Raw genomic sequence first — 9,745 nt, 5'->3', positions numbered from 1 at the left:
GGAAGAGGAAGAGGAAGAGGAAGAGGAAGAGGAAGAGGAAGAGGAAGAGGAAGAGGAAGAGGAAGAGGAAGAGGAAGAGGAAGAGGAAGAGGAAGAAGAAGAAGAAGAAGAAGAAGAAGAAGAAGAGAAGAAGAAGAGAAGAAGAAGAAAAGGAAGTTTCTCACATATTGAATTCAGAAGGTCCAGCTGCAGAGCACTTAACAAGGACATTGGGGTTCTGAATGATCGGCAAGCTAGAAGGAAACGGGGGCGGGGCGGGGGCGGGATGTGTCTCTTAGCTCCTTCACACTGGCTTGCAGTAATTCCCAGATATTTGAATGGCAGAATCTGGCTGAAGGCTGTCATAACAGAAGGTGATGTTCCACATCTATGTTTGAAATACTCTCTGAAACTAAGTAGCTTTTTCTTGAGTATATTTCTAGTCCTAAAATTATAATTCAAAACTTTATTAATGTTTTGGTTTTTGTAAGGCGGGATCTCCTATAACCTCATATGTTTATAGAGTCTGCCCTTGAATTCCTGAATCCCCGGCCCCTGTCAGGATTAATTACAGGTGTGTGCCACCACGCTCAGCTAATTTGTAACTATAATCAAAGGTCTATCCAAAATATGAGACATAAAGTGTTGGGATTTCAGGAACATTTGATTCAAAAGCCTGTGCCCAGAGTCTGCTCAGCACTTGCCTGGTGTGTGCAAGGACCGAGGTTCGAGCTCCAGCACGGAAGAGACAAATCATGCTATAGCCTACAAGTGCTGGGAGTGTGTGAGGGCAGAGGCCTGGCCTCCCTCCGTGGGCTTGCAGGCCAGTGGAAGGACAGTTACAGGGCTCTACCAGGCATTGTAATAAAACATGGCTGGGTACTTCAGACTACAGGAAGGGTGGCTAAATGTATGTATAAGCGAGTGGTACCTCGTCCCAAAGGATAGCATTTGCTAGACAGAAGGACAAACATGGTATGGGTAGAGGGAGCCTCATTTACTACGCCACGGACCTCAGAGCAGTTTGGGTTCTCTGAAGGATAAAAAGTGCGGCAGAGAATACCCAGAGAGCATGTCGGCGCTGAACCCCAAGAAGGTTGTCTGCCATTTGCTGAAACACTTGCGAACACTTGCGGACGGCGTTCAAGGGCTGATTGAAAATTCTGAAAGGATTTTGAACAGGGGAGATGTAGATGTTAGAATAATTACTTTTTATTAGTTGGGATAATGGCAACCTCTCAAAGACTGGATTAGGAGGTGGAAAAAGAGCCAATTAAGAAGATAATGAGATCGTTAAAAGAGCCTTGATGAAGGCAGTAGCCGCAGGGAGCATCGAGGGGGAGAGGGAGAACAGCGGGTGCTGCCTGTGCCTCAGCAGTTCTTAAGGGACGTGTCATTGTCCTCTGAGATATGAGGGCTCTCCTCTGGCAGCTGGCTCTCCCTGTAAGCTGGTCCAACAGCGGGCCACAGCAAAGAGCTTTGTCTATTTAGAGCTACTTGTTTTTCTGTGAGCACCTGTGAGTGTGTGCTACTTGGCATTTTAACAATTCTAATAATCTGTGTTTCATTGATGAAAGAGCTGTGAGCCTTACGTCTGTATTTCCTATCTTCTGGACAGAGTCTCCGGACCCAAAGCCGAAATGCGGGCGGAAGGAGGCTCTCTGAAAACAGCTGTTCCCTGGACGACTTGGAAATAGGTGCAGGTAAGTAAGCGGGAGTGGAACTCAGTCACTGCAAAACCTTTTGTGCTCAAACCCGGTGCTTCTAAAGGAAGATGGATGGACACATGTGAGAGATGGCCGCGTGTGATGGACGGACACACGTGAGAGACGGTCGCATGTGATGGACGGACACACGTGAGAGACGGTTGCATGTTAGCTGCAAGAAGGTCTCGACTGTTCTGCTCTCTATTAGCTCTCCGGAGTTTTATTTGTGTCCTTTGTTTGAGACAAGAGCTTTAGCCCAGGCTGGCCCAGAACCTCCTATGCAGCCAATGTTGACCTTGAACTGCTGATTCTCCAGTCCTGGGATTTGAGACTGGAGCCCACCGTGCCCTTGTGCTCTCTTAGCATTTTTAATCCGTCCTTGGGCTGACAGGTGAAGGGCTCCAGGTACTTTGATGGCACAGTTATCTGGAACTGGAGAACGTCAGTAGATGGATTGAGTCCCTGACCAAGATTGCTTATCCTGAGCTGGGGATGTAGCTTAGTGGTAGCTCAGGTGCTCAGTGTACACAAAACCCTGAGTTTGAGTTTCAGCACCACAGAAAAATAAGGAAATAAAAATTTTTAAATTGTGTATGTGTAGTGTACAAAAGTACATCTGTGATAAAGGCACTCCTTCAATGTTAGGAAAGTGAATTAAAGTTATCTTATAAGAGGTAATTATGGGGGTTGGAGAGATGACTGCTCTTCCAAAGGTCCTGAGTTCAAATCCCAGCAACCACATGGTGGCTCACAACCGTCTGTAATGGGATCTGATGCCCTCTTCTGGTGTGTCTAAAGACAGCAACAGTGTACTCATATACATAAATAAATCTTTTTTAAAAAAAAGAAAAGCCGGGCCTGGTGGCGCAGGCCTTTAATCCCAGCACTCCGGAGGCAGAGGCAGGCGGATTTCTGAGTTCGAGGCCAGCCTGTTCTACCAAGTGAGTTCCAGGACAGCCAGAGCTATACAGAGAAACCCTGTCTCGAAAAAACAAAAAAAAATAAAATAAAATAAAATAAAAATAAAAAAAAGAAAAGAAAAAAGAAAGATAATTATATTTCTGATTTTCTTTTTGTGTGTGCTTTTGGTTGTTGGTTTTGTTTTTTAAACAGGGTCTCCCTCTGTAGCCTAGATTGGCCTTGAACATATGGCACTCCTGCCTCAGTGCTGGCATTACAGATGAGAGCTACTACACCTTCTACTTCTAATAGAAAAAGCTATAGTCACTCGGGGCGTAGAATCCCTTTTATCCTCTAACAAAGCGTGTTATTTCCACACTTCCAGGTCATTTGTCTTCCTCTGCGTTGAACTCGGAGAAAAATGAGAGTAAGCGGAATCTGGAGCTGCCACGCCTCTCAGAAACCTCGATAAAGGACCGCATGGCCAAGTACCAGGCTGCCGTGTCCAAGCAGAGCAGCCCAGCCAGCTACACAGTACGTGTCGTGCACCCCTGCGCCGCCCACAGAGCCACAGCTAGGAAATGCCTCAGGGGGCGTTGGGTGGGGTAGGAGCTGACCTCTGACCCCCTTCCCATAAGCCCCGCCCCCTGTCGGCGCCATTTCCTGGTCTTGATTCTGCTCCTCCAGCTCTTGCACATTCAGACCTCGCTCATTGTCTGTGATGCCACCCGCTGTGATATCAAGATAAGTCTTTCCTGGCTCATCTGCTGGGCTTTTTCGTTGTTGCTGAGGAAGGAGCGCTATTTCATTAGCTTTTTTTTTCTTTTTCCTTTCTTTTTTTTTTTTTTTTTTTTTGTTTTTCGAGACAGGGTTTCTCAGTATAGCCCTGGCTGTCCTGGAACTCACTTTGTAGACCAGGCTGGCCTCGAACTCAGAAATCCGCCTGCCTCTGCCTCCCGAGTGCTGGGATTAAAGGCGTGCGCCACCACGCCCGGCTCACTAGCTTTAATAGGAACATCTATTATGAGCCTTCCTTTTGGCTTTGTGGTGGGTGCTCAGGCCTTTGCATATGCTAGGCCAGTATGCTGCATTGGGTTAAAGCTTCATCTCACTTCCCTTTTCAAGAGCATCATGGGAAATATGAAAAACAGTAAGTGCATTGAGCATATATATGTGGAATATTTTTAAATTTTTCACTGAAATATTGTTCATGTAACATAAACTCGCCATTTTATTGGCAGCACGGGCTGGCTAAGGATGCATCTCAGAGGTAGAGCCTTTGCCTAGCGTGCTGAGGCCCTGGGTCTGATCCCTAGCTCCACAGGGGGAAAAAAATCCAAGTCCGCACTTTGGCGGTTTGTTTTTAAAGAGTATTCACAAGGTTGTACAACTCTCACTACTGTCTTAAGGCCGGAACCCTTCTGACATCCCCCAAAGCAATTCCTTATCCGTCAATCACCCACTGAATCACTAATCTGCTTCCCGCCTTCATGTGAAGCTCTGTGCGAGCCGGGACTGGGGCTTGGTGGTATGGCACTGGCCTAGCATGCCTGAGGCTCAGGATTTAATTCCCAACTTAAGGGAGCTCTATGTGGTCTACTCAATCTTTAATCCTTGATGATGTCATGCTTTCCTGCAGAGGAAGAATGGTGTATGAGCAAGAGGGGACTGGGAATGCCTGGAAGATGGCATGCTTGATGAATGAAAACTTCAGTATTCCACATCTCCCAACCCCGTAATGCCAAGAATCAAAGCACATATGTATAAAGGCTCTTCTGCTCTGTCACACCCCAGCCCCCAAACCTGTCATTCTTGTTGTTGTTGTTGTTGTTGTTGTTGTTGTTGTTGTTTTTGAGACAAGGTCTCACGAGGTAGTCTGCTGTCTTGGAACTCACTTTGTAGACCAGGCTGACCTGGAACTCAGAGATCTGCCTGCCTCTGCTTCCAGAGTGGTGGGATTAAAGGTTAAGACATGATTTTACTCTGTAACCCAGTCAGTCTAGCCTTAAACACACAGAGCTCTTCTTGCTTCAGCCTCCCTCCCTCCCAAGTACTGGGATTCTTTTTTATTTTTAAGATTCATTTATTCTATGTATGTGAGTACATTGTGGTTCTACTAGGACACACCAGAAGAGGGCATTGGATCCTATTACAGATGGTTGTGAGCCACCAGATAGTTGCTGGGATTTGAACTCAGGAACCTTCAGAAGAGCAGTCAGTGCTCTTAACCGCTGAGCCATCTCTCCAGCCCCCCTAACTTCTCATTTTTTAAAGATACATACGTTTATTCCTTCTGTGATTTCAGAAACCAAGATCTATTAATAGCCAAAGATCTTTTTATTTTATTTATTTATTTATTTATTTATTTATTTATTTATTTATTTTTGGTTTTTCAAGACAGGGTTTCTCTGTATAGCCCTGGCTGTCCTGGAACTCACTTTGTAGACCAGGCTGTCCTGGAACTCACTTTGTAGACCAGGCTGGCCTCTGCCTCCCGAGTGCTGGGATCAAAGGCGTGCGCCACCATGCCTGGCAATGGCCAAAAGAATAATAAACAAAGCCAGAAGAATAATACTGAGTTTTATTTGTTCCTGGTCAGATTCAAGTTCATAACGCGTATTCCAGAAATTAGAACTTTCTCCCCATAGTCGTATTGACGGACTAATTCTCCGAGAATTTCTTTTCTTTTTTTTATTGAAATCACAGCTTCACATCTCCAAGACGAGAGCACACCCGCTTCCCTTATTCCAGTTCCTCTCAGTAGCTTTAGCAAGAGACAGTGTGTGTGCACGGATGCAGAGAAACCCCACGGTTTCCCGAGTGTGGGAAGTGAGTGGAGTTAGGCTTCCCTTAGAACAGAGATGCAGAGAGATGCAGAACTTTGCTTCCTGCCTCTCACTGGAGGTGTCTGTCTGTCTGTGCCTTTCTACTGCAAACAAAAATCCCAGGTGACTCCTCGGGAGTCACCTGTTCAGTGACCTTGTTTTGTGTGTGTGTGTGTGTTTTATTCACTGGAAGGAGCAGCGGGCATGACAATAGCAAGGCATCTTCCAGATGACCTGAATGGGATTTCGTTCTTCATTTTGAAATGGTCTGCTTTATCCCAGGCTGACCTCCAACTGCCTATGTAGCCAAGCCTGGCTTTTGAACTCCCGATTCTCCTGCCTCCAGCTCCCAAGAGGTGGAATTACAGGCTTGTGCCACCACACCTGGTTTTATGGGGTGCTGGGGATGGAACCCAGGGCTTAATATATGCCAGGCAAGCTCTCTACCAGCTAAACTATACATCCTTAGCTCCCCCTTAAAAGCGGAACAAAACCTCAAGGATGAGGACGGATGATCATTTGAAGTCAGTTCCCAGGCAGCCAGGCTGCAGAGATCTTATCTCTAAATAAGTACTCCTGGGAGAGTGAAGACTTTGGAAATTCTTGTGAAAAGTACGTTTTATCTCATCCTCAAAGAATGTCTCTAATTCCTCACAGGACACAACTGTCAGCTGCAGCTTAGAGGGGAGCTCAGAGACAGACAGGCAGGCAGGCAGGCAGGCAGGCAGGCAGACAGACAGACAGACAGACAGTAAGTTAGTGCAGTTCGGGCTGCCGTCTTCCTAATAGGTACCCTTCCAGAACAGAGACTGCCCACTCTGGGGGATCTGACTGTAGCAAGCTCGCCCAGCCCACTTTGGTTAGCCCCGTGGCTTTATATGGCTTCTTTCCTCCTGAGCCTAAAGACTCAGAAAGAGGCTGGAAATGTGGCCCAGTCAGTGTAGCCTAGTGCACAGTCTTAATTTTAACCACCAGGGCCACATCAAACTGAACGTGGTAACGCTCCAGCACTTGAGAGGTGTAGGCAGGGGGATCAAAAATTCAGGGTTGCTCTAGCTTCGGCAAAACATATACTAAAATTGGAATGATACAGAGAAGATTAGCATGGCCCCTGCGCAAGGATGACACACAAATTCATAAAGTGTTTCATACTTAAAAAAAAATTCAGTTATCCTTGTCTATATAATAAGTCTGAGGCCAGCATGGACTATGTGAGAGCCTGTCAGAAAGAGAGAAAGGGGGTGCGGGGGCACAGTAGAGGTAGACATGTCCATCTTCATCTCCCCCTTGGTTGGCTTTATTTTGAACTAGTAGATTAGTTCACATCCTACTCCAAGTCCTCACAGCAGTACAAGTACATGGGGTTTGGGTTTGTTTGTTTGTTTGTTTGTTCAAGACAGGGTTTCTCTGTATAGCTGTGGCTGTCCAGGAACTCCCTCTGTAGACCAGGCTGGCCTCAAACTCAGAAATCTGCCTGCCTCTGCCTCCCAAGAGTGCTGGGATTAAAGGTGTGCGCCACCACACTCAGCTCGGTTTATATTTTTTAATGTTGAGGTTCTGTTGTGAAATACAGGTTAAGGTATGTTTTTATGAATCTTATGAGAAAAACTTGCTTCCGAAAGCTCCGTAGAAAAAGACTGTTTATGGTATCACTCGGTGTAATTGCAGTTTTTATATGCATCGATCATCCCTGTCTTTCTTTCCAGGCCGGGCATTTGTATCCATGGTCAGTATATTTTCTTAATTATTGGCACTTGGCATCCTCTCTCCCTGCTCCAGAATAGTCTTTTCTGGATAGAACTCACAAGCTTCGCACTTTCACAAGCTGTGCTGCTAGAAGAGAGAATCACGAGAATGCGGTGTGCTGGGGGCGGCTGGGGGTGGCCGCGGGCGGGGGGTGGGGCGCCATCCACGTGGGTGTGTCTGTCTTCTGGTGAGCATCCAGTTTGAGACAGGCGCAGAGATAGTTAACTCGGAGGTATGCGTCCGCACAGCTGCTTTGGTCGTTTCACTGGTCAGCGGGTTTGCTTGTGACCGGGGAGTTGATTTGACCTGAGTTCTAGGAAGAAGAATACGATCTTTTCACGTGCCACATCTGTCTGAAGAATGGCTGTGCAGAGGCTGGGAGGGTAGGCATTTTGAGTTCACGAGTTATTTTTTATTTTGTAGAATGAGCTGAAAACCAGTGAAAGCAAAACTCATAAATGGGAGCAGAAGGAGAATGTGCCCCCAGGACCTGAGGCCTGCAGTGTCCATCAGGAAGGGAGCAAGGTAGGTCTGCACGCCAGTGTCCAGTCGCCAGGAAGGCATGTGTTCTAAATTAGGTGCTTAAAATTAGAAAGGAGCCCGACTCTAGGCTGCAGCGTCTAGGAATTTGGTGGCAGCTGCCAGGGCAGATTGTCATTTTTGCAGGTCACATAATTTCAGTTAGGAAGCTTTGCAGTTTATAGCTGACCAAGTAATGAGTCATCACTGGAAAATTGTTTTGCTCAGCAAATGCTCAGAAAGCGAAAAACTAAAGCGGTTTATAAAAATCTGACCAGAGATGTAATTTTTATTTTTAAAAACTTGTTTGAGGTTTACTTTATTGAACGTGTATAATGTTTTCCCTGGGTGTGTATATGTGCACTGTGTGAGTGTCTGGTGCCCTCAGAGTCAGAGGAGAAGTTACAGATGTGGGTCCTCTGCAAGAACGGCAAAGGCTTTAAACCTCTGATCCATCTCTCCAGCCCTGAGATATTATCTTTAAAGCACTCAGGTATACTTCTTAAATATATACTTAATGGTTTGTTTGTTTGTTTTTAAAGAATTATTTATTTTTAAGTACATTGTAGCTGTCTTTAGACACTCCAGAAGAGGGCATCTGATCACTTTACAAGATGGTTATAAGCCACCACAAGATGGTTGTGAACCACCATGGGGTTGCTGGGAATTGAACTCAAGACCTCTGGAAGAAAAGCCACTGTTCCTAACCACTGGGCCATCTCTCCACCCTGCTTGTTTTGTCTTAAATTTGTTTTCAGATAAAGGTCTTTGTTGTTCAGGCTCATCTTGAACTTGTACATCCCAGCAATCCTCCTGCCTCAGCCTCTTAAATCACTGAGACCACAAGCTTTTGACATTACTCCTTTTTAAAAAAGGAAAAAAAAAATGATTTATTTATTTTATGTGTTCGAGTGCTCTATTTGCATATACACCTGCATGCCAGAAGAGGGCATCAGATCCCATTATAGATGGTTTTAAGACCCCATGTCATTACTGGGGATTGAACTCAGGACCTCTGGAAGATTAGACAGTACACTTAACCACTGAGCCATCTCTCTAGCCCTTGACAAGCTTATTTGTTTGGTCTTGGCTTTGCTACAGTAGTGATTAACCCAAGGCGATGCACACACTAGGCAAGTGTTCTAACGCTGAGTTACATCTCCAGGGCTCACTCAAGGCGGTTTAGAATCCTAGGTGGTTTGTTAAGCATAGGAATTGCAAAGCTTAGAAACTAAAGGCCGGCCAATGAGTCGGCTTCCCAGAGAAAGGCCCATGCAGGCGAAGCTGAGGGCCTAAGTCCAATCCCCAGTACTGGCACCGTGGAAGGAGAGATCCGACTCCTGCAAGACATCCTCTGACCTCCTGGCGTGTGCTGTGGTATGTCCTTACCCCACACATATAATAGTTAATTAACAAAATAGGGGGCTAAACTAAAGGCTGAGCCAGGTACAGGAGCAGATACCAGCAACCCTAGAAGCCATGAAAGAAGCAAAGACCAGAGGGGCGTGAGTCATTTAAAATAGAAAAACAGCACACAAGCCTTTATGCTTACTCAGATTCTCCCCCCCTCCCTCCCCTCTTCTCTCTCTCTCTCTTCCTCTTCCTCTCTATGTTTCCCTTCCTTCCTCCCTCCACCCCCCTTACTCCCCAAGCCATGTGGCCTTTGTGTGCAGGAACACTATCCAGCTAGCCCTCTAGCATGTCAATTATCAAGAATCATTATGGTATGTTCCCTGAGAGATGGTGGGGCCATGGAGTTCAGAGCTAGCTAAGCTGACTTCTTCAGGAAAATGGTGTCTGAGCCAAGCCTTGAAGAATGTGCAGGAATAGGCCAAGGGCGTGGAGAAGTGGCAAGAAGAAGAAGAAGAAGAAGGAGAAGGAGAAGGAGAAGGAGAAGGAGAAGGAGAAGGAGGAGAAGAAGGAGAAGAAGGAGAAGAAGGAGAAGAAGGAGAAGAAGGAGAAGAAGGAGAAGAAGGAGAAGAAGGAGAAGAAGGAGAAGAAGGAGGAGAAGAAGGAGAAGAAGGAGAAGAAGGAGAAGAAGGAGAAGGAGAAGAAGGAGAAGAAGGAGAA

General features: G+C 46.1%; 1 protein-coding gene and 1 non-coding gene across 4 annotated transcripts in view; both read left to right on the top strand.

Moving 5' to 3' along the window:
- The window catches only part of Lima1 (LIM domain and actin binding 1), a 97,102-nt gene that overhangs the window by 66,659 nt on the left and 20,698 nt on the right, over positions 1-9,745 (top strand). For all 3 annotated transcript variants that reach the window (XM_021216740.2, XM_029548199.1, XM_029548198.1), the window contains exons 5-7: positions 1,598-1,682; positions 2,971-3,119; positions 7,580-7,681. In XM_021216740.2, the coding sequence (XP_021072399.1) occupies positions 1,598-1,682; positions 2,971-3,119; positions 7,580-7,681 (336 nt within the window). The remainder of the gene's footprint in view (positions 1-1,597; positions 1,683-2,970; positions 3,120-7,579; positions 7,682-9,745) is intronic.
- LOC115062474 lies at positions 6,457-6,566 on the top strand. The gene has a single exon (XR_003842426.1). It is a non-coding gene; the product is annotated as a U6 spliceosomal RNA (small nuclear RNA).

Source organism: Mus pahari, chromosome 17, assembly GCF_900095145.1.
Source record: "Mus pahari chromosome 17, PAHARI_EIJ_v1.1, whole genome shotgun sequence".
Lineage (NCBI taxonomy): Eukaryota > Metazoa > Chordata > Mammalia > Rodentia > Muridae > Mus > Mus pahari.
This window is presented reverse-complemented; position numbering and strand designations above follow the sequence as displayed.